We start from the raw sequence: 24577 nt of genomic DNA, 5'->3' as shown, positions 1-24577 counted from the left end.
GATTACTTTTTTGCTATGTATTCTTTAGCACTAGTGCAGCCTTCTCAAACGTTTTATATCAGATACATTTGAAATATTCTCAAGGATCAGGGGACTCCTAGATAAAAAGTGTAATCACTTAGTTGTAGATACTATAATTCAATAATAACTGCTAGTGCTCTTTTAAACAGAGCAGTGTTTTCCTGAAAAATCTGTTTAGTTTGGCTGACATTTTAGCCTATTCTTTTGTTGGTCCCCTCTCCTTGAATATTTCAGTGGTATATGTAGAAGAGACTTCAGTTTTTCCCTTTTAAAATGTCCTCCTTGACTTTTTGGTACCTTACCCAAGTAAGATTAAAAGCATTATCAAAACTTTCTGTCATATAAATGCTATTGAAATATAGTATGTGATATATGGTAAGTTGCAAGCTTAGGATTTTTCCTTCCTATTTAAAACTGAAAATGATTTTTTATACAGCCTTTTTAGAAGAGGGAAAAAAGCCAAGTAGTTAACTTTGTTTCTTGAAATTAATCCCTTTTTTCCTTTTTATGAATTTGAAAAATTTTAAGGCAAATATAGATAGGGAAACAGTGGAAACAGTGTCAGACTTTATTTTTGGGGGCTCCAAAATCACTGCAGATGGTGACTACAGCCATGAAATTAAAAGACGCTTACTCCTTGGAAGGAAAGTTATGACCAACCTAGATAGCATATTGAAAAGCAGAGACATTACTTTGCCAACAAAGGTCCGTCTAGTCATGGCTATGGTTTTTCCAGTGGTCATGTACGGATGTGAGGGTTGGAAGAATGCTGAGCGCTGAAGAATTGATGCCTTTGAACTGTGGTGTTGGAGAAGACTCTTGAGAGTCCCTTGGACTGCACAGAGATCCAACCAGTCCATCCTAAAGAAGATCAGTCCTGGGTGTTCTTTGGAAAGAATGATGCTCAAGCTGAAACTCCAGTACTTTGGCCACCTCATGTGAAGAGTTGACTCACTGGAAAAGATTCTGATGCTGGGAGGAATTGGGGGCAGGAGGAAAAGGGGACGACAGAGGATGAGATGGCTGGATGGTATCACAGACTCGATGGACATGAGTCTGAGTGAACTCCAGGAGTTGGTGATGGACAGGGAGGCCTGGCGTGCTGCGATTCATGGGGTTGCAAAGAGTCGGACACAACTGAGTGACTGAACTGAACTGAACTGAATATGTTTTTGTTAAGTAACTGGTTTAAGTCAAAATGGGATATAATATTTCTAAAGGTAGGTTTGTTAGGTTTATTTAAACAACATTTATGAACTTACATTAATATTGTTTTCAATAGGAAAATAAATTAACAGTTGAATAACAAAGTTACTAAAACTATATGTCAAAGCAATATGAGTAAAATTATAGTCTAAGACATTTTCTAAGAGACTTTGAAAGAAAACATCTTCTTACTGAGTGGCAATGTCAGGAGTATGTAGATAATTCTAAGATTGATATACACATGTGTTGGTTTCATGATCATTTTAATAGGCCTAAAAATGCACTTTAATTTTAATTGCTATTTGGAACTAAAAATAAATGATTAAATTTTTTTTAAAGAATGATTATGTTTATTTCTTTAATGTGACACTTATGCCATTTTTTGTTGTTGCTTATTTACTTGATTCTGGGCTTAATGTGAGGTAAGTTCCCATGGATTTTATTTTCAGCTAAAATGAGACAATTTCTGTCCTTTTTTTGATGTTTCTTAAAAAATATTTTCTCATACATTGTTGCTGTTGTTGTTCAGTCACTAAGCTGTGTTCAACTCTGCAGCACCATGGACTGCACATGTCAGCTTCCTCTGTCCTCCACTATCTCCCAGAGCTTGTTCAAATTCATGTATGTGAGAATTCTCATACATATATACAGAGATAAAGACGGCAGCAAGCCCTGAAACCTGCTTCAAAAACTGATAATCAGTTCAGTTCAGTTCAATCGCTCAGTCGTGTCCGACTCTTTGCGACCCCATGAATCACAGCATGCCAGGCCTCCCTGTCCATCACCAACTCCCGGAGTTCACTCAAACTCACATTCATCGAGTTGGTGACGCCATCCAGCCATCTCATCCTCTCTCGTCCCCTTCTCCTCCTGCCCCAATCCCTCCCAGCATCAGAATCTTTTCTAATGAGTCAACTCTTCGCATGAGGTGGCCAAAGGACTGGAGTTTCAGCTTTAGCATCATTCCTTCCAAAGAAATCCCAGGGCTGATCTCCTTTAGCATGGACTGGTTGGATCTCCTTGCAGTCCAAGGGACTCTCAAGAGTCTTCTCCAACACCACAGTTTAAAAGCATCAATTCTTTGGTGCTCAGCTTTCTTCACAGTCCAACTCTCACATCCATACATGACCACTGGAAAAACCATAGCCTTGACTAGACAGACCTTTGTTGGCAAAGTAATGTCTCTGCTTTTGGATATAACCAAATGATCATGGTCCTGCTTTATAAGACTAAAAAACCTATGTGTCCATGCTAAGTTGCTTCAGTCATGTCTGACTCTTTAGGACCCACTGGACTGCAGCCCACCAGGCTCTTCTGTCCATAGGATTCTCCAGGAAAAAATACTGAAGTGGGTTGCCATGCCTGGGATTGAACCTGCATCTCTTATGTCTCTTGCATTGGCAGGTGGGTTCTTTACCACTAGTACCATGTGGGAAGCCCTAAAAAATCTATAGCAGATGCTAATGGAGCACTGTGGTCACTGTCATCTTTTGCAGAACTCCCTAATGACATCTTATGGAGCCCCACATGGTGTTGCACAGAATTCCATTTGAGAAACTCTGCTCTAGGGACTTGGATAATACATACAAGGATAATGTGAACCCCTGTAATTAATTATTAACCTAAAAATTTTTTTTCAGTCTGTATACCACTGAACATTGTGTCATCCATATTTTGTGAAACAATGTATAAAAGGGCAAGTAAAATCTGGATATGTTTAAAAGAGGGGGAAAAGCCATGACAAATGAGAATCAGGACAAAGGCCAGTAGGGCAGGGATTCTATAATAAATAGAACTGGATAACACCCACAAAGAACTTTTTAACAAAAGTAGAGGGGCCTGAAGTTGGGGAAAAATTATGGTTGAGTTGTAGAGGCTTTGAATTGAAAAAACCAAAGGTCTTGAAAATCTACTAAGATTTTGAAGAGTAAGTGAAACTTATAAAATCAATTGGGAAAAGATGAATCTGGCAGTGTGGGAAGAATCTAGAAGTAGACAGGCAAGTACATTCTTGTGATAATTCATGCAAGTGGAAATAATAGCCAGAACCAGAATGGTGGCAATAGATATGAAGGAATGGGATGGGTATGGAACATATGGTGAATAGCTTTCATGATAACTGGGGTCAACCTGACAATGAACATATTTCTATTTGTGGTTATGGTATTAATATATCTGTTTTCAGAAATATTAAAAATGTGAAATTGAGTGAAATTTTTGGGAAGTGTTTCTAGGCTGAGCTGTTTTCTGAGACTCCCCAGCCAGTCATCTTTCCTGGCCTTGTCTCCTGACACTGTTCCTCTCATTTCGTTTCATTAGAGAGTACAGATCCCACAGTGCCAGATTTTTCGAGAAGAACTGTAAATCTAGCTAGTTTGTGATATCTTCCCATTTCTAAATGTTAGCAATTCAATTTTTTAACAAATAAAATATACTATATCCTATGTACTAGACTTGGTTGCCAATTTGTGACCTTTATCTGGAGTTGTGTATGCTGCTTTCAGAAATCACCTTGAAGTGAACCCTGAACCAAATGGTAATAGTCCCTTTTGGAAGCCTCTGTATAATTCTTATTAGCAGGAAGTTCATAAAAACATTTTTTTTTTTAGTAGTTAATAGTTTCGTTTTGTTGGGATGTTGATTTGAAAGTTACAAGCCTTTCTCTGCTTCTTCCCAGCCAGGTCTCTAGACAAACTGTATAACTTTGCTGATTGCTCTGGACTCCATCTGATATTCGCTCTAAATGCTCTGCGTCGCAATCCCAATAACTCCTGGAACAGCTCTAGTGCCCTGAGTCTGTTGAAGTACAGTGCCAGCAAAAAGTACAACATTTCTTGGGAACTGGGTAATGGTAAGTAAGGATGTTATTTCCTCTGAATTGACAAGATAAAAGGTGAAAAATAAATTGGCTTGGGATATAGTCTCAGACCATGTCTAGTCCATCCCAGAAAGCACTGGGGTTGTTTACCACTGAGTTGACCTTCCAAATAGTAAAAGACCAAACAATTGGAGAGTAGATTTAGTGAATCCCACTTTTGCATCTACAGTTATCTCTAGTTGCCTTATTCCAAATGTAGGGGAAATGCCATATGTGATGGAGAAGGCAATGGCACCCCACTCCAGTACTCTTGCCTGGAAAATCCCATGGATGGAGGAGCCTGGTAGGCTGCAGTCCATGAGGTTGCTAAGAGTCAGACATGACTGAGTGACTTCACTTTCATTTTTCACTTTCATGCATTGGAGAGGGAAATGGCAACCCACTCCAGTGTTCTTGGCCTGGAGAATCCCAGGAAAAGAGGAGCCTGGTAGGAGGCCGTCTATGGGGTCACACAGAGTCGGACATGACTGAAGCGACTTAGCAGCCATATGTGACTTATAATTAACAAATTGATGTTAAATCAGATATAGCCTATCTGCACAGCCTAAGCTGCATTTTACAATGGGTCTCTCTGGAACACTGGTCCTGTAAGATGACCTTATAATAATTCAAAAGAGTTTGATGAAGTATATTTGGGAACTGATCTTCAGTACATGTATGTCTTGAAGGTTCACAATGCACATTAGCATATAAGAGACTCTGTGAAGTCCTCCTGCAATGAAATCTGTGTAACATTTTTAATCCAGCATTAAAAATTTTTTATTTCAACACAGCACCTCTTTTTTTTTTTAATTTATTTATTTTGACCAAGCTGTGCAGCATGCAGAATCTTAATTCCCCTGACCAGGGATTGAACTGGTGCTCCCTGCATTGGGAACACGGAGTCTTAACCACTAGACCACCAGGAAAGTTTCAGCCCAGCATTTTAAAAATCATTTTAAAAATAGGTTTTGGTTGGTTTCAGGGGAATGCATCTTGTGTAGTCACATATGATCCCATGCTTAGAAGAGAATCATGCTTGATTTAATGCTCTTCTATTGCCATCTTATTTTTATTTTTATTTTTTTATTTTTTTTTTAATTTTATTTTATTTTTAAACTTTACATAACTGTATTAGATTTGCCAAATATCAAAATGAATCCGCCACAGGTATACATGTGTTCCCCATCCTGAACCCTCTTCCCTCCTCCCTCCCCATTCCATCCCTCTGGGTCGTCCCAGTGCACCAGCCCCAAGCATCCAGTATCGTGCATCGAACCTGGACTGGCAACTCATTTCATACAGGATATTTTACATGTTTCAATGCCATTCTCCCAAATCTTCCCACCCTCTCCCTCTCCCACAGAGTCCATAAGACTGTTCTATACATCAGTGTCTGTTTTGCTGTCTCGTACACAGGGTTATTGTTACCATCTTTCTAAATTCCATATATATGCGTTAGTATACTGTATTGGTGTTTTTCTTTCTGGCTTACTTCACTCTGTATAATAGGCTCCAGTTTCATCCACCTCATTAGAACTGATTCAAATGTATTCTTTTTAATGGCTGAATAATACTCCATTGTGTATATGTGCCATCTTATTTTTAAAATAAAGGGATCTACATTTTCATTTTGCATGGGGCCCTGAAAATTATGTAGCCAGTCATGTTTAATCATTGCAGTCTGTGTGTTTGTGTGTGTGAGACAGACCTATTATCATCTCATGGAACAATGTTCCATGGAACACACTTGGGAGAAATACTGCCTAAGTCACACTATTTTTCCTAGTGGTATGAATGTATGATTTGTTATATATATGATATTCTATAAATTCCATGACTGTCTAATATTATTGAGTCAACTAATATGGATTATAGTTAAAATTATGGATAATTTAAATTGGAAAATATTCTGATTCCCTAATTAAAACATATTTTGGTAAATCTTAGAACAAAACAATTGAGTCTAATAAACCAAGAATTCTTTTAAAATTACTGTTACAAGTTGATATTAACATTTTGGTCCATGACCTCGTATATATATATAGCTAACTCATATTTGTTCGGAGCACTGTGTGTGTGTGTGTGTACACATGCACATGTGTGTTTTTATGCACTCTAGAATTTGAAATTCTCATACGGAAGCAGGAGATGAGGATTTTTTCAGAACAAGTGTCTTTTTTTTCCTATCAGTAACCATTTACTGGAATGTAGCTCTCTTCCTTCCCTGGAGTCAGGGAAATTGGGAGATAGTTAGCTACCAAATGGAGACTTGAGCTGAACTGAAGCTAATTTGGATACAGGGAGCAAAACTAGAGTAGCCTGAGATTTTTCATCTTCCCAACCAGTCTAGGTATCATACATTCTAGGACAAAAGCAAGCATGATGTGGTCAGCTTAGAATGAGGCAAAATTATTACACAGCAAAGATATTTACTGATCCCTTCCCATCCTATCTTCTATTTCATGTCAGAATATCTTGACATTCTTTGGTATTTCGTGTTGTCTACTCATGATTACCGAACCTAACCTTACCCTGTTCCTATACTAGACTCTACCCAGCTTAGCTCTTTTCTCCAAACACAACAGAATACTGTTCAAACAATGCATTCTCCAAACAGAACATTAGAGCTCTCATGAGGGACAATGTTTAAAACGAGTGAGTGAAAGACAGTAAGGAGTGGTAAGGCCTCTGGTGAGCTACAGAATACATGCTCTGCCTAAACTATTTGTTTTCTTTCTAAATTATTTCTAAATAAAATTTGTTTGTAAAAGAATCTCAGGTGTATTGTTAAGTAATTATCCTCCAATTAAAATAAATAAAAAGAATCTCAGCTGGTTGTAGATAAGCACAAAGCAATTAAAACTTACTTACCAGTGACTGGTGGGAGTAATTCCTCCAGGGTTTTTGGCATCTCTGAATTTGGGAGCTTATTAAACTAAGTAAATCTTTAATTGATATAACTGAAGTGATTTGGTGGCAGGAGATGGGTGGGGAGAGTATATGCATCTTTCTGTATATTTCTATCTGTTCCAAATAACTGAGAGTCTGCCTCTTTCCATCCTTTCCCCAAATTACATTGAACAGTTTGGAGATGGAGCTAATTGCATTTTAAAAATGTTCAGTCACCTTAGCCACACTTGATTCTCATCATCATCTTTTTGGTGTCTCTTCAAGGATGAACAAAAACAAAGAATCAGTTTTGAGGAGGAGAAAAGGCATGGTCATGGATAAGAAAATAGGGATATAGACAGGAATAGATAGAAAAATAACCAAGGCTATGAATTTAAAAATTCAACAAGGTAGAAAGTATCTGGTAAAGTTTCTTGTGAGAATTTCCATCAAGGTAGATATAGTTTTTTTGAGTTTCTAATCAAGAAGACTGGAGTTGGTTGGTTTACCCCTTCTTCCTTTTATTTTAAAAGTTGCATTTCTATTTTTTTGATATGACACATAAGTAGTCTTCCCAACTAAACACACCTTTTAGGGTTTGAAGATTTATCTTGTAGCTTTTTCTAATTCATTTTAAACTACTGATAGTTTTTCTTATGCTAGCACCATATCCCTAAAGATATCCAGTGTATTCTGCTCACAACTATTCTATGTTGTATATTCAGGTCCTTGCCCCTCAAAAATTATCTGGTCATCTTCCTGGCCCGGATTGTCTCTCCAATCTTTTACCCATTTTCTTCTCTGTAACCTTATCTTTTTGGACAGATGTAATAGTTTAACAATTATATCCACATTTAGGGAGAGACAATAGAACTGGTCAGTTCTCTTATCACTCAGCCTCCCATATACCTACATCCTGTTAACAAGTACTCTAGAGTAAATCTGGCGTTGGAAAAACTGAAGTAGATATTTCTTTGGTTGTTTCTCCTAGAGTAGCTAAACTTCAAGTGACTTACTTTTTTTCTTCTTTAAAATTGGTAAATAGTGTGGCTACAGACCATGAAAACAAAAACATACTTAATTTCAAAAGGTGAAAATTTAGTAAGCTTAGGATGTCAAAGTCTATGAAAGAATGATTTCCTTGATACAAGATTTTTAACAACTATGTTTTGTAGATATGAAATGTTTCCTTGCATGTCATGTCTGACTGTTTGCAACCCCTTGAACTATAGCCCGCCAGGCTCCTCTTTCCATGGAATTTTCCAACCAAAGATACTGGAGTGGGTTGTCATTTCCTACTCCAAGTCACCACTTTACCTGCTTACTTTTTTCCTTTCCCTCTCTCTGCTTGCTTCTCACCTTCATCAACTATCTTCTCTATTCTTTTTCCACATACTCCCATCTACATATATACTCTCAATAAGTTCATAGACCTATACAACTATTTCCACAGTCCAATTTTAGAACATTTCCATAACTCCAAAAAGATCCCTCATGCTGGTTTTCAGCCAGTCTCTGTAACCATTCCCAGTCCCAGGAGACATTAATCTGCTTTTGGTCTTTTGTGGACATTTCATGTAACTGGAATCGTACAGTATGTAGACTTTTGCATCTGTAGACTTCTTTCACTTAGCAAGTTTTTGAGGTGTATCCGTGTTGTAGCATGTAAAAGTAGTTCATTCCTTTTAATTGCTGAATGCTATTCCAATGCATGAATATACACATATATTCATACATATATACATGTATATATATATATCACATTTTGTTTTTCCATTCACCAGATTACAAGCATTTAGATTGTTCTATTTTTTATTATGATCAGCAATAGTGTTGAAATATTCATTTACAAGTCTGTGTGTGGTTGTATACTTTCATCTCTTGTAGGAAGATACCTCAGAGGGGAGTGGAGTTGCTAGTTTGTATGGTAAATTTATGTTGGTTTTTGAACAAATTAACCACACTACTTTCCAAAGTAGTGGTACCATTTTGCATTTTCCTCAATAATGCATGAGGATTACAGTTTTTCTACATCTTTGCAAACACTTTTTATTGTCTATCTGATTAAAGCCATTTTAATGGGTTTGAAGTAGTATATTAATATGCCTTTAATTTGCACTTTTCTAATGACAAGTGATATTGAGCATCTTTTCACATGCTTATCAACCATTCTTACATTTTCTTAGGTGAAATGTCTACTCAAATCTTTTGTCTTTTAAATTAGGTCATCCTATTATTTAGTTGTAAGAGTTTTAAATATATTCTGAATGCAAGATCTTTATCAAACACATGATCTGCAAGTATTTTCTCCCAGTCTGTAGCTTATTTAATTATTTTCTTTGTGGGATCTTTTGAAGTTCAGATGTTCTGAATTTTGATAAAGTTCAGCTTATCAACTTTTTTTGATGTGGTATGCTTTGGATATTATATCTTTGCCTAATCCAAGATCACAAAGATTTTTTAACCCAAGGTCACAAAGAGTTTTTTCTATTTTTTCTTTTAAAAGCTTTGTAGTTTTTGCTTTTGCTTCTGGGAATAAGATCCAGTAGGAGTTAAATTTTGAGTATGATGTGAAATAAGAATCTAAATTCATCTTTTTGCACATGGCTATTAAATTGTCTCAGCATTGTTTATTTAAAAGATTTTCCTTTCCTTATTGAATTCTCTTGACATTTTTGTCAGAAATCAGTTGACCATAAATAGGTTTATTTCTGGGCTCAGTTCTCTCCCACTGATCTGTATGTCTGTTCTTGGACTACATTGTTTTTTTGATATATGTATTTATTACAAAATGATCACCATGATAAGTTCAGCTGACATCCATCACCTCACATAGTTACAAATACTTTTATCTTGTGCTAAGAACTTTTAGGATCTATTCTCTTATCAAATTTCAAATATATAATACAGTATCGTAACTATAGTCACCAGGATGTATATTATATCCACATGACTTATTTACTTTATAAAGTAAGTTTGTACCTTTTGATCATCCTCACCCATTTTGCCACCCTCACGCCTGCCTCTCTGGTATAATAATCATGTGCTTAGTTATTCAGTCATGTCCAACTCTGCGACCCCATGGACTATAGCCCGCCAGCCTCCTCTGTCCATGGGATTCTTCGGGCAAGAATACTGGAGTGGGTCACCACTTCCTACATGTGTGAATTCTTTATGATTTTCTGTATACAAGATATATTGTGAGAATAAAGATGGTTTTGCTTCTTCCTTTCTAATTCAGATGCCTTTTTTAAATTTTATTTTATTTTTAAACTTTACATAATTGTATTAGTTTTGCCAAATATCAAAATGAATCTGCCACAGGTATACATGTGTTCCCCATCCTGAACCCTCCTTTTATTCTGTTAATACAGTATTTTACATTAGTTGGGTGTTGCTATTAAATCAACTTTGCATTCCTGGTATAAATCTCACTTGGTCATGATACTATAATACTTTTTATACATTGCTGGTTTCATTTGGAGATATTTTGTTGTGTATTTTTGAATCTGTATTTATGAGAGATACTCATCCGTAGTTTTCTTATGATGCTTTTGGCTTTGGTATCAGGGAAATATTGGCCTCATAAAATAAGTTGGGAATTGTTCCTTCTTTCTCAATTTTCTGAAAAAGTTTGTGAAGGATTGTGAATTATTTCTTCCTTAAATACATTATAGAATTCACCAATTAATCCATCTGAGTCTGGGCTTCCTTTGTGGACATAATTTTAATGACTGATTAAATGTTTTTTGTAGTTATAGACCTATTCAGATTTTCTATTTTTTTTTTAATTTGGGTTTCGTAGTTTGTGTCTTTTCTAAAAATTTTTTCATTTCGTCTAAGTTGTGTAAATTATTGGCACAAAGTTGTTCATTTCTTGGTGGTGGTGTTCACTTGCTGACTTGTGTCCAACTCTTAGTGACCCCATGGACTGCAGCACACTAGGCTCCTCTGTCCTTAACTATTTCTGAGTTTGCTCAGATTCATGTCCATTGAGTCGGTGATGCTATCTAACCATCTCATCCTCCACTACCCCCTTCTCCTTTTGCCTTCAATCTATCCCAGCATCGGGGTCTTTTCCAATGAATCAACTCTTCACATCAGATGGCCAAGGTATTGGAGCTTCAGCTTCAGCTTCAGCATCTGTTCTTCCAGTGAATATTCAGGGTTGATTTCCTTTAGAATTGACTGGTTTGATCTCCTTGCAGTTCAAGGGACCCTAAAGAGTCTTCTCTGGGACCACAGTTTAAAAGCATCAATTCTTCAGCATTCAGCCTTACATTCCTATAGATTCTTACAATTCTTACAGCTACCCACTCCAGGATTCTGGCCTGAAGAATTCCATTGACAGTATAGTCCATGGGGTCACAAAGAGTCAGACACGACTGAGTGACTTTCACTTTCACTTTTCACAGCCTTCTTTATGGTCGAACTCTCACATCCATACATGACTACTGGAAAAGCCATAGCTTTGACTATATAGACTTTTGTTGACAAAGTGTTGTCTCTGATTTTTGATATGCTGTCTTGGTTTGTCATAGCTTTCCTTCCAAGGAGCAAGTGTCAGTAGTCCCTTATCCTTTTAATTAATGTGAGGTCCTTAATAGTATTTCCCCTTTCATTCCTAAATTTGGTCATCTGTTTCTTCTCTCTTTATTTTTTGGCCAGTCTAGCCAAAGGTTGTATCAATTTTGTTGATCTTTTTAAAGAACCAACTTTTACTTCAGTGGATTTTTCTCCTTTATTATATCATTGATTTCTACTCTAATTTTTATTATTTTCTTTCTTCTTGCTTTGATTTTATTTCCCTCTTCTTTTTCTCTTTTTCTTTAAGAGAAAAACTTAGATTATTGACTCGAGATCTTTCTTATTTTCTAATATAGGAGTCTGTAAGGCTGTAAGCACTGTTTTTTCCCTAACCAATAAAAAATGTTAGAAGTCTAACATATACGTATCACCAGAGCTTTCCCCTCACTGAGATCTGTTTCTTGGCTTACAGATGGCCACCTTCTCACTATGTCCTCACATGGCCTTTGCGTGTGTATCCCTAGTGTCTCTTATTGCTCAAATTAACTTTTTAAAAAACTTTTTAAAAGAACGGTTTTAGGTTCACAGCAAAACTGAGAAGGTACTGAGATTTCCCATATATTCCTTGCCCCCATACTTGGGTAGCCTCCCCCACTATCAATATCCCTCACCAGAGTGGTACATTTGTTACAATTGATGAACCTACATTATACATCATAATCGCCCAAAATTCATAGTTTACATTATGGTTCACTTTTGATGAGTACATAGTATGGGTTTGAGATGTATAATGACATGTATCCATCATTATAGTATCATGTAGAGTATTTACTGCTATAAAATTCCTCTGTGCTCCACCTATTCATCCCTCCCACCTCTCCTCAGCCCCTGGCAACCACTGGTCCTTTTACAATCTGCAAAGTTTTTCCTTTTATTCTTATGATATAAGAATATCATATAGTTGGATTCATACAGTATTACAGCCTTTTAAGATCGGTTTCTTTCACTTAATGCCAGCTTCCCTGGTGGCTCAGACAGTAAAGAGTCTGCCTGCAATGCAGGAGACCCAGGTTCAATCCCTGAGTCAAGAAAATCCCTTGGAGAAGCAAATGGCAACCCATTCCAGTAGTCTTGCCTGGAAAATCCCAAGGATGGAGAAGCCTGGTGGGCTACAGTCCATGGGGTTGTGAAGAATCCACACTACTAAGTGACTAACACTTTCTTTCACTTAATGATATACATTTAAGGTTCCTCCATGGACCCTTTCATGGCTTGATGGCTCATTTCTTTTTAGTGCTGAATAATATTCCATTGTGTGAATGTACTACAGCTTATTTATCCATTCATCTACTGAAGAACATCTTGTTTGCCTCCAACTTTTGGCACTTGTGAATACAGATGCCATACATCCATGTGCAGACAAAGTGAGGACATAAGCTTTCATCTCCTTTGTGTAAAAGCACGGAGAAGGCAATGGCACCCCACTCCAGTACTTTTGCCTGGAGAATTCCATGGACGGAGGAGCCTGGTAGGCTGCAGTCCATGGGGTCGCTAGAGTCGGACACGACTGAGTGACTTCACTTTCACTTTTCACTTCCATGCATTGGAGAAGGAAATGGTAACCCACTCCAGTGTTCTTGCCTGGAGAATCCTAGGGACAAGGAAGCCTGGCGGGCTTCCGTCTATGGGGTCGCACAGAGTCGGACACGACTGAAGCGACTTAGCAGCAGCAGCAGCAGTGTAAAAGCAAGGCACATGATTGCTGGATTATATGCTCAGAGTATGTTTTGTTTGTAAGAAACCACCAAACTTCCAGAGTAACCATATCATTTTGCATTCCCATCAGCAATAAATGAGAGTTCTGTTCCTCTAATTCCTCCATATTCTAGCTAGTATTTGGTGGTGTTAGTGTTACAAATTTTGGCCATTCTTAATAGGTATATAGTGGAACTTCATTGTTGTTTTAATTTGCACTTCCCTGATGACATATAAAGTAGAACATCTTTTTTTCATGTACTTGTTTGCCATCTGTATGTCTTTTTTGGTGAGTATCTGTTAAAACCTTTAGCATATTTTTAAATCAGGTTGTTTGTTTTCTTAGTAAGTCTTAAGCTCTTTCTATATTTTTAATAAGTCATTTATTAGGTATGTCTTTTGTAAGTATTTTCTCCCAGTCTTTAGCTAGTCTTCTATTCTCTCAACATTGCCTTTTGCAGAGCAAAAGTTTTTTTAATGAAGTCCAGTTTCTTAATTATTGCTTTCATGGATTGTGCCTTTGGTGTCATCCTATACATTTTTATGTATTATATATTCATTTTCATTTCATTAAAATATTTTCTAATTCTTGCGATTTCCTCTTTGACTCATGGATTATTTGTCTGATTTCCAAATATTTATAGATTCTCAAATTTCTTTCCATTGTTGAATCCCAGTTTAATTCTATTATGGTCAGGGCACACATATATTAACATACACTGGTGTTCTTTATTTCTCTGTGTGCTTTTGGATCACTATCTGCTGTCATTTTCTTTCAACCTAAAAGAAATCCTTTCTTATTTCTTGTAAGACAAATTTTCTCACAACAAGTTCTGTCCTTTGTTTTTCTGGGAAGATCTACATTTTGCTTTCAGCTTTGAAGCATAAATTGCTGCATACAGAATTGTTGATTGATGTTTTTCCCAGAATTTTGGATGTATCATCTCACTGTCTTCTGGCCTTATTTCTGATAAAAATTCAGCTACTAATTCCATTGTGTTCTAAATGTGAAGAGTTGTTTCAGCTCCAAGATTTCCATTTGATAATTTTTGGTAATTTCTATCTGTATTTATTTTTAATATCTCTATATTTATATGTAATTAGTCAGTAAAATCATACCTTAATTTTTTATTCTTCCATTAGTTCTTTAAGCATATTTATAATAGCAGTTTTGAAGTCCTTGTCTGCTAAGTCCTACATCTGAGTTCCCTAAGAAATAGTTTCTTTTCTCTTTTTTGCTTGCTTATGGGTAATACTTTCCTATTTTTTTACATGCTGTCATTTTTTGTGGTTTAAAACTATACATTTTAGATAATATGGTGGGTTAACTCTGGATTCCAAATCCTCCTTTCCAGAGGTTTTTTGTTGTTTCTTTTGTTTGTTTACTCACTTCCTGGACTAGTTCCATAGAGTTCATCTCGCTTGCATCATGTAGCTACTAATATCTATTCGTTCTTTTTTTTTAATTTTTCAATTATTTTTTAATTGTAAAGCCAGCTTCCCAGGGGTTGCCTCTGCGTCAGCATAGCTTAGTGGTGAGGTGATGAATGATCAGAGGTTACGCTTGCTTTGAGCTGTTATGGCTTCATCTTTACCATTAGATTTGTGTATAGGTTTGTGAACACATTCAAAATTCAGGCATTTTGCAAGTCTGACTGGCTTTTAATTTCTGACCTGCCTTTTCATGTGTCCTTTATGAGTATATTATGTTTCACATTCATCTGGGAATGTGTAGATAGCTAGTGCCCTCTCCAGTCCCTCCTGAGAACAACTTTCCAGACTATGAGGGGTATTTGTGGGTTTACCAAAATCCTCAGTGATTTCCTCGCTCCCCAAATCTCCCTGTTACATTTCTTGTGAGTCTGCTGATCTATTTCTTGCCCCTACCAGTGTCAAAACCTCAAGTTAACCAAAATGTTGGCCTTCTCTGGGATATGTCCTTCATTGCAAATCAAGTTAGCTCTTCCAGCAGTGGAACTGTTGGATTTTAGGACTTTCCTTGTCTTTTTAGGACTGACAAGTTAATAGGAACTGGGCGAGAGGACTACACTCAGCCACTTTGTGTTAATTGTGTTTAATTGAACATTAAATTTTTTCTGTCTTTTTGACACAAGGATCATTTTTATGAAGCGTTCCCTTCTTACCATTTGTATTAGTTTTCTAGGCCTGTCATGACAAGCTTAGTGCTGTAAAACAAGAGATATTTGTTCTATCACAGTTTAGGAAGTCTGAGATCAAAGCATTGCCAAGGTTAATTCCTTCTGGAGACTTTAAGAGAGAATCTATTCAGTGCCTCTCTCTAGCTTCTAATAGCTACCAGCAAGCCTTGGAATAACAGTATTACTTGAATTCTTGCCTCCATTGACACATGGGCTTCCTCCCTGTATGTCTGTGTACCTGAATCTTCCTCTCCTTTCTCTATAAAAACACCAGTCTTTGGATTTAGGGCACATCCTAATCCCATATGACCTCATCTTGAGTAATTACTTCTTCAAAGACCCTATTTCCAAATAAGATTACATTCTAAAGTTTTAGATTGACATTAATTCGGGGGGATACTGTTCAACTCAATATGCCGTTTATTATAAACTATCATTTGAAAATCAGTATGGTCTCTCTGTTGTGGATTAGATGAGCTTTTGTGAAGATTAGTTTGAAAATAAATAGAATGATAAAATGGCACTTGGCTTTTTTGCTGGGACAGTTTCTCAAGTTAAGCTAACTTGCACCCTCCTTTGGTTATTTTATTTACATTGTTAAGAAAAAAGGGAGAGAGATCTGTGGCTAGGAAAAGGTTGGCAGAACCTCACTCTTCCCAACTCTGACTTGCATGTCTGCTTTTAATCTAGAACCAAATAACTATCGGACCATGCATGGCCGGGCAGTAAATGGCAGCCAGTTGGGAAAGGATTACATCCAGCTGAAGAGCCTGTTGCAACCCATCCGGATTTACTCCAGAGCCAGCTTGTATGGCCCTAATATTGGGCGGCCCAGGAAAAACGTCATCGCCCTTCTAGATGGGTAGGTCAGATTATTTAGCAGTTTTTAAAACGTTGTTCATTACATGTAATGAGTTAATGTATTTGTACTCTTCCTGGTTATTTCTGGTCTTAAGAAGGACAGAGAGACTCTTTCAAAGTGAAAACTCCCACCATAAACCAAGGATTCTCTACAAACAGTGCAAGAACTTCTCTCTCCAGGCCTTCCACAGTCAGCAGAAGTGGGTGGGATTGGGAGGAATATCGCAAACTCCAAAACAGGTTGGAAAGGATGTGTTGTTTTAAAAAGCACATTTAATACTATAACATCGCATAATATAACTTAATATTTTTTAGAAGGCAAAATATTATCTGCTATACTCTTGGGAACTCTTATAGAAAGTAAAATTTGACAAAATCCTGGACAGTGGAACTATGTTAAAAAGTTGAGAAACACTACAAACATCTGTACATTAAAGCATATCTTAACAAATTTGTTAGGTATTCTAGAGAATTACTATCGTGTGATTTATTTAATTTTGACTGAATCGAACAATCATTTATTAAGCATTGGTTGTGGATGGTCACTATGTTAAATGCTGTCTTCCCCAGTGCTGCTGATGGGCCAGGCCCAGATAAAATAAGTGGAATATTCATGCATGTTGAGTCTAATTATGCAGGGTTGGAGGGAATGTCAGAGGGAATAGCATGAGGAAGACTGAAGTTAGATGTTGAATCCAAGACCCAAAGTGGAGATGTGACTATACCTGGAAGGGCGGGAACGAGGAAGGTGGGAGAGGCAGGAGTTCATCTGGCATACGTTTTATGCAGCATCCTGTCATATTCCGGGATAGTTATGGTTATTCCTATAAATTCAAAAGCAAGTAAGATGTTTTCCAGTGAATTGTACAGCCCAAGTGAGGTTAGATAAATGGTATACAAGTATAAACAGATATATCCCAGTACGAAGAAACCTATGGCTAACCTCCTTAATGGTCCTTCTGGCTTGATGGCTCTTATGACTCTCTCTCTTCCCTTTTGTGGTAGCCTAGTCTTGATCTAAGCTAATTAACATAGCAGATGTTATTGAAGGCTTGGGAAGGTGGAAGGATTTACACTGTAACATTAATGGCCTGAAATTTAATTTTAGGTATTTTCCTCTTTACAAAGAATCCCCAAGCCTTTATATTAACTTCTGTCCTTCCTTCACCCTTTTTTTACCCCCTCTCCTTCTCTCTCAGTAGAAAGTTCCCTTTTTTCTTGAAGAACAATTTTTCTGACTTTTACTCCTACCTACAAGTACAACTCTGGGCTTCCTTTTGCATACTTTTGCTGAACTTTTAAATTATCCCATGTATGTGGTGGAGAGGGGGTATGGTGATGAAGGCCTTATTTTACGTGTTGTAATTAGGGGATAAGAATCACATATTTAGAACATTCTCATAGTTCATAATACATAAGCAAAGCCAATAACTAAGTCCACATAGTTATTCTTTTAGATTATACCTTTTCTTTAATGATTTGATTAATATAGTTTAATGGGACTGATAGTGTCTTCTCAGTAGCATGACTTTGTATCAGTAATTCATTCATTCTGCAACTACTTCTTGAGTAATTGCTATGTTCCAGGAACTGTGTTTGAAAACAGGAGTGTTATAATAAACAAAAACAAATACTTTCTCTACATTCATGGAGTATGTACTATGGTAAGGGAGACGTAGGCAATAATCAACTTATCTTAAGACTGAAACAATAACAAGGAGAGGAACAAGGTTCTATGAATGACTGTAAATGCTGAGATTTGACCAAGTTAGGTGGTTGGAAGTGTTCTCTAAAGGATTAACATGTAAGAGGAACAACCACATGAAAAGATGCTTAACGTTGCTAATCATCAGAGAAATGCAAATCAAAACCACAATGAGATAGCACCTCTCGCCTGTCAGAATGGCTATCGTCAAAAAGACCACAATTAACAAATGTTGCTGAGGATATAGCGTAAAGGAACCCTAGTAGACTGTTGGTTGGAATGTAAATTGGTGCAGCCTCATTGGAAAACAGTATGGAGGTTCCTCAAAAAACTAAAAATAGAACTACCATATGATCCAGCAATCCCACTTACGGGTATATATCCGAAGAAAATGAAAACACTAATTCAAAAAGATAAATGTACCCCAGTATTCATAGCAACATTATTTAAGATATGGAAGCAACCTAATGAATGGATAAAAATTTGGAATGGAATATTACTCATCCATAGAAAGGAATGAATTTTGCCATTTTCAACAACATGAATAGACCTGAAGGGTACTATGCTTAGTGAAAAAACCAGAGAAAGATAAATACTTTGTGTTATTACTTCTATGTGGAAACTAAAAAATAAGCAAATTAATAAATATAAAAAAACAGAAACAGTCACATATATAGAGAACAAACCAGTGGTTACCAGTGGAGAGAAGGGAAGGGGAAGGGACAAGACAAGGGTAGGAGATTAGGAGATACAAACACAAGCTTATGTATAAAATAAATAAGCTAACAAATATATATGGTACAGCATGACAAATATAGTCAATGTTTTACAGTAACTTTAAATGGAGTATGATCTATAAAAATATTGAATTAGTATGTCATACACCAGAAATAATATAATATTGTAAATCAACTATAATTTTTAAAAATTCATTAAAGTGTAATTTGAACTTGAATGAGTGTTAACTAGACAAAATGAGAAATGAACAGTGTCAGTGTTGTTGAAAAAATGAAAAGCATGTCAAAGATCCTAAGGATGAGAAAGGGGCCAGATTGACAAAAGAAAGGTATATTTAGAGAAGTAATTATGTATATCTATGGTTGATTCATGTTGAGGTTTGACAGAAAACAGCAAATTTCTGTAAAGCAATTATCCTTCAATAAAAATAAATAAATTTAAAAAACTAAACAAAAAAGACTTATATAGAGACTTATAGGCATAATGAAGGGCTTAGAATTTCTTCTGAGCACAGTGAGAAAGATACTGAATGTTTCTAACCTGGGGAGTGAAAAAATTTGATTTATTATACAGAACGTATTCTATGTCTCCTCTGTGACAAATAGATTGGAGAGGAGGCAGGGAAATCAGTGAGAAAAGCTGTTGTAGTGGTACACATAATGATAGGAACCTGAAATGGGTTGTGGAAATGGAATGTATCATTGGCAGTGGAAGCCACAGGACTTGATATGTTGGATAAGGGTATGGTGATGTGTTCCTTCATGGATCACAGCCTTGTTGTGGTGAAGGGACTCTTGTGTAACTCAATGAAGCTATGAGCTGTGCCCTGCAGGGCCACCCAAGACGGATGGGTCATAGTGAGAATTCTGTCAAAATATGTCCACTGCGGAAGGGAATAGAAAAACCACTCCAGTATTCTTGCTACAGGAACACCATGAACAGTATAAAAAGACAAAAAGATATGAAATTGGAAGATGAGTCCCCCAGATCAGAAGGTGTCCAATGTGATACCAGTGAAAAGTGGAAGGCAGTTTACAAATGGCTTCAGAAAGAATGAAGTGGCTGTGTCAGAGCAGAAATGACGCTCAGTTGTGGATATCTCTAGCAGTGAAAGTAAAGTCTGATGCTGTAAAGAACAATATTGCTTTGAAACCTGGAATGTTAGGTCCATGAACCACGTTAAATTGGATGTGGTCAAGCAGAAGATGGAAGAGTAAACATCAACATCTTAGAAATCAGTGAACTAAGATGGACAGGAACAGGCAAATTTCACTCAGATGACCACTGTATCTACTACTGTGCAAGAATCCCTTAGAAGAAATGAAGTAGCCCTCATAATCAACAAAAAAGTCTGCAGTACTTGGGTGCAGTCTCTAAAATGACAGAATGATCTCAGTTCATTTCCAAGGCAAACCATTTAACATCACAATAGTCCAAGTCTATGACTAGAGATCTCTTCAAGAAAATCAGAGATACCAAAGGAACATTTCATGCAAAGATGGGCTCGATAAAGGACAGAAATGGTATGGACCTAACAGAAGCAGAAGATATTAAGAAGAGATGGCAAGAATACACAGAAGAACTATACAAAAAAGATCTTCATGACCCAGATAATCACGATGGTGTGATCACTCACCTAGAGCCAGACATCCTGGAATGTGAAGTCAAGTGGGCCTTAGAAAGCATCACTATGAACAAAGCTAGTGGAGGTGATAGAATTCCAGTTGAGCTATTCCAAATCCTGAAAGATGATGCTGTGAAAGTGCTGCACTCAATATGCCAGAAAATTTGGAAAACTCAGCAGTGGCCACAGCACTGGAAAAGGTCAGTTTTCATTCCAATCTCAAAGAAAGGCAATGCCAAAGAATGCTCAAACTACCGCACAATTGCACTCATCTCACACGCTAGTAAAGTAATGCTCAAAATTCTCCAAGCCAGGCTTCAGCAATATGTGAACGGTGAACTTCTAGATGTTCAAGCTGGTTTTAGAAAAGGCAGAGGAACCAGAGATCAAATTGCTAACATCCGCTGAACCATGGAAAAAGCAAGAGAGTTCCAGAAAAGCACCTGTTTCTGCTTTATTGACTATGCCAAAGCCTTTGACTGTGTGGATCACAATCAACTGTGGAAAATTCTGAAACAGATGGGAATACCAGATCACCTGATCTGCCTCTTGAGAAATCTGTATGCAGGTCAGGAAGCAACAGTTAGAACTGGACATGGAACAACAGACTGGTTCCAAATAGGAAAAGGAGTATGTCAAGGCTGTATATTGTCACCCTATTTATTTAACTTATATGCAGAGTACATCATGAGAAACACTGGACTGGAAGAAACACAGGCTGGAATCAAGATTGCTGGGAGAAATATCAATAACCTCAGATATGCAGATGACACCATCCTTATGGCAGAAAGTGAAGAGGAACTCAAAAGCCTCTTGATGAAAGTGAAAGTGGAGAGTGAAAAGTTGGCTTAAAGCTCAACATTCAAAAAACGAAGATCATGGCATCCGGTCCCACCACTTCATGGGAAATAGATGGGGAAACAGTGGAAACAGTGTCAGACTTTACTTTTCTGGGCTCCAAAATCACTGCAGATGGTGACTGCAGCCATGAAATTAAAAGACGCTTACTCCTTGGAAGGAAAGTTATGACCAACCTAGATAGCATATTCAAAAGCAGAGACATTAGTTTGCCAACAAAGGTTCATCTAGTCAAGGCTATGGTTTTTCCAGTAGTCATGTATGGATGTGAGAGTTGGACTGTGAAGAAGGCTGAGCCCCAAAGAATTGATGCTTTTGAACCGTGGTGTTGGAGAAGACTCTTGAGAGTCCCTTGGACTGCAAAGAGATCCAACCAGTCCATGCTAAAGGAGATCAGCCCTGGGATTTCTTTGGAAGGAATGATGCTAAAGCTGAAATTCCAGTACTTTGGCCACCTCATGCGAAGAGTTGACTCATTGGAAAAGACTCTGATGCTGGGAGGGATTGGGGGCAAGAGGAGAAGGGGACGACAGAGGATGAGATGGCTGGATGGCATCACTGACTCAATGGACATGAGTCTATGTGAACTCCGGGAGTTGGTGATGGACAGGGAGGCCTGGCGTGCTGCGATTCATGGGGTTGCAAAGAGTCGGACACGACTGAGCGACTGATCTGAACTGATCTGATCTGATCTGATGCCCCAAACACTAATGCCAAAAAAGTTGAAGTTGACCGTAAGTTCTATGAAGACCTATGAAACTATCTAGAACACTAAAAAAAAAAAAAAAGAATGTCCTTTTCATCACAGGGTTTGGAATGCAAAAGTAGGAGGTCAAGAGATACCTGGAGAAGCAGGCAATTTGGTCTTGGAGCTCAAAATAAAGCAATGCAAAGACTAATCGAGTTTTGTCAAGAGAACACACTGATCATAGCAAACATTCTCTTCCAACAACACAAGAGATGACTCTATACATGGGCATCATGGAAATGCTGCTACTGCAGCTAAGTCGCTTCAGTCATGTCTGACTCTGTGCCACCCCATAGATGGTAGCCCACCAGGCTCCCCCGTCCCTGGGATTCTCCAGGCAAGAACACTGGATTGGGTTGCCATTTCCTTCTCCAATGCATGAAAGTGAAAAGTGAAGTCCCTCATTCGTGTCTGACTCCTAGCGACCCCATGGACTGCAGCCCACCAGGCCCCTCTATCCATGGGATTTTCCAGGCAAGAGTACTGGAGTGGGTTGCCATTGCCTTCTCCGTCATGGAAATGGTCAATATCAAAATCAGATTGATTATATTCTTTGCAGCTAAAATTGGAGAAGCTCTATACAGTCAGCAAAAACAAGACCTGGAGCTGACTATGGCTCAGATCATGAGCTCTTTTTTGCAGAATTCAGACTTAAATTTAAGAAAGTAGGGAAGACCACTAGACCATTCAGGTATGACCAAAATCAAATCATTTATGATTGTATGGTAGAGATGATGAATAGATTCAAGGAATTAGATCTTGTAGACAGAGTGCCTGAAGAATTATGGAAAGAGGTTCTTAACATTGAACAGGAGGCAGTGACCAAAACCATCTCAAAGAAAAAGAAATGCACAAAGGCAAAGTGTTTGTCTGAGGAGGCTACAAATTGCTGAGGCAAGAAGAGAAGTGAAAGGCAGGGAGAAAGGGAAGGATATTCCCAACTGAATGCAGATTTCCAAAGAATAGCAAGGAGAGATAAGAAGGCCTTCTTAAGTGAACAATTCAAAGAAATAGAGGAAAACAATAGAATGGGAAAAGCTAGAGACCTTTTCAAGAAAATTGAAGATACCAAGGAAACATTTCATGCAGTACAGGCTTTATAAAGGACAGAAATGACAAGGACCTAACAGAAGCAGAAGAGATTAAGAAGAGGTGGCAAGAATACACAGAAGAACCATATAAAAAAATCTTAATGACCCAGATAACCATGATGGTGTGGTCACTCACCTAGAGCCAACATCCTAGAGTGTGAAGTCAAGTGGGCCTTAAGAAGCATTACTTCAAACAAAGCTAGTGGAGGTGATAGAATTCCAGCTGAACTATTTAAAATCCTAAAAGATGATGCTATTAACATGCTGCATTCAATATGTCTGCAAATTTGGAAAACTCAGCAGTGGCCACAGCACTGGAAAGGTCAGTTTTCATTCCAATCCCTAAGAAAGGCAATGCCAGAGAATGTTCAACCTACCTTACAACTGCACTCATTTTACATGCTAGTAAGGTAATGCTCAAAATCCTTCAAGCTAGGCTTCAGCAGTACTTACCCGAGGACTCCCAGATGTGCAAGCTGGTTTTAGAAAAGGCAGATGAATCAGAGATAAAACTGCCAACATTCGTTGGATCATAGAAAAAGCAAGGCAATTCCAAAAAACATCGGATTCTGCTTCATTGACTACGCTAAAAGCTTTGACTGTGTGGATCTCAACAAACTGTGGAAAATTTTAAAAAGATGGGAATACCAGACTGCAAAGAGTCATACATGACTTAGCGACTGAAAAACAACAACAATGGAAATAGAGGAGATTAGTTAGAATATATAAAGAAATGAGCCAAAGGCTTAGGAGAGAGCTCAAAGGAACTATCATATTCAGAGATGTGAGAAAAGAGGGATGGCCTCATATGTAAGAGGAAAGGGAGAGAGAGAGGTATAGGAACCAAGAAAACAGAGGAGATGCTGCTGGAAGGCCAAGAAGACAAGTAATAGGAAGACAGAAAAGTGCGGTTGAATCTGGGAACATGCAGGTTGTTGGTGACCTTGAAAAATATAATTCAGTGGAGTGGTGGAACTGAAGTCAGATCACAATAGTTTGTAGAGTGAATGAGGGGTGAGAAATTGGAAACAATAATGTGGACAGCTCTTAGGAAAATTTGTACCGTGAAAGAGAGTAGAAAAATGAAGGGAGACTTGGGGTCAAGGGAGATAATGGCATTTTTCCATTTAATTTAATGTGGAAGATAGCAGAACAGGTTTGTATGTTTAGACTTAAATAGGAGAGAAGAGCTAGATGGTATAAGAGATAAAGGATATAACCAAATGAGAAGTCTTTTAAGGCTAGAAGAAATAGAATCCAGAGGAATTGGACTTTACATTTAATAAAGGCCCATTTAAGGGAGATAGTTACACCAGGGTAACAGAAGGTAAGAAACAAATATTTCTCTATGTCAAAGATTAAAAAATCATACTGAGGAGACACTTCTGCACAGTATATAATGTATAGTTAAGGCATCCTAGTACATGGTGTAACTGTGAGCATATAGATGTTAGCTTGTTGTGAATAAGAACTTGGACACAATCGTAAGAGACAGTTTAAAGAATGAGCATATGACCAGGTGGTATGGTGACAAG

At 37.6% G+C, this 24577-nt stretch overlaps 1 protein-coding gene across 1 annotated transcript in view; it reads left to right on the top strand.

Moving 5' to 3' along the window:
• Positions 1 to 24577, top strand: part of HPSE2 (heparanase 2 (inactive)) — a 311126-nt gene that overhangs the window by 19199 nt on the left and 267350 nt on the right. The window contains exons 2-3 of the mRNA XM_055559882.1: positions 3905 to 4078; positions 16108 to 16279. Of these exons, the coding sequence (XP_055415857.1) occupies positions 16128 to 16279 (152 nt within the window). The 5' untranslated portion in view covers positions 3905 to 4078; positions 16108 to 16127. The remainder of the gene's footprint in view (positions 1 to 3904; positions 4079 to 16107; positions 16280 to 24577) is intronic.

The sequence above is a fragment of the Bubalus kerabau genome, chromosome 22 (genome assembly GCF_029407905.1).
Source record: "Bubalus kerabau isolate K-KA32 ecotype Philippines breed swamp buffalo chromosome 22, PCC_UOA_SB_1v2, whole genome shotgun sequence".
Lineage (NCBI taxonomy): Eukaryota > Metazoa > Chordata > Mammalia > Artiodactyla > Bovidae > Bubalus > Bubalus kerabau.
The sequence above is the reverse complement of the archived record's forward strand: the minus strand, read 5'-3'. Positions and strand labels throughout refer to the sequence as shown.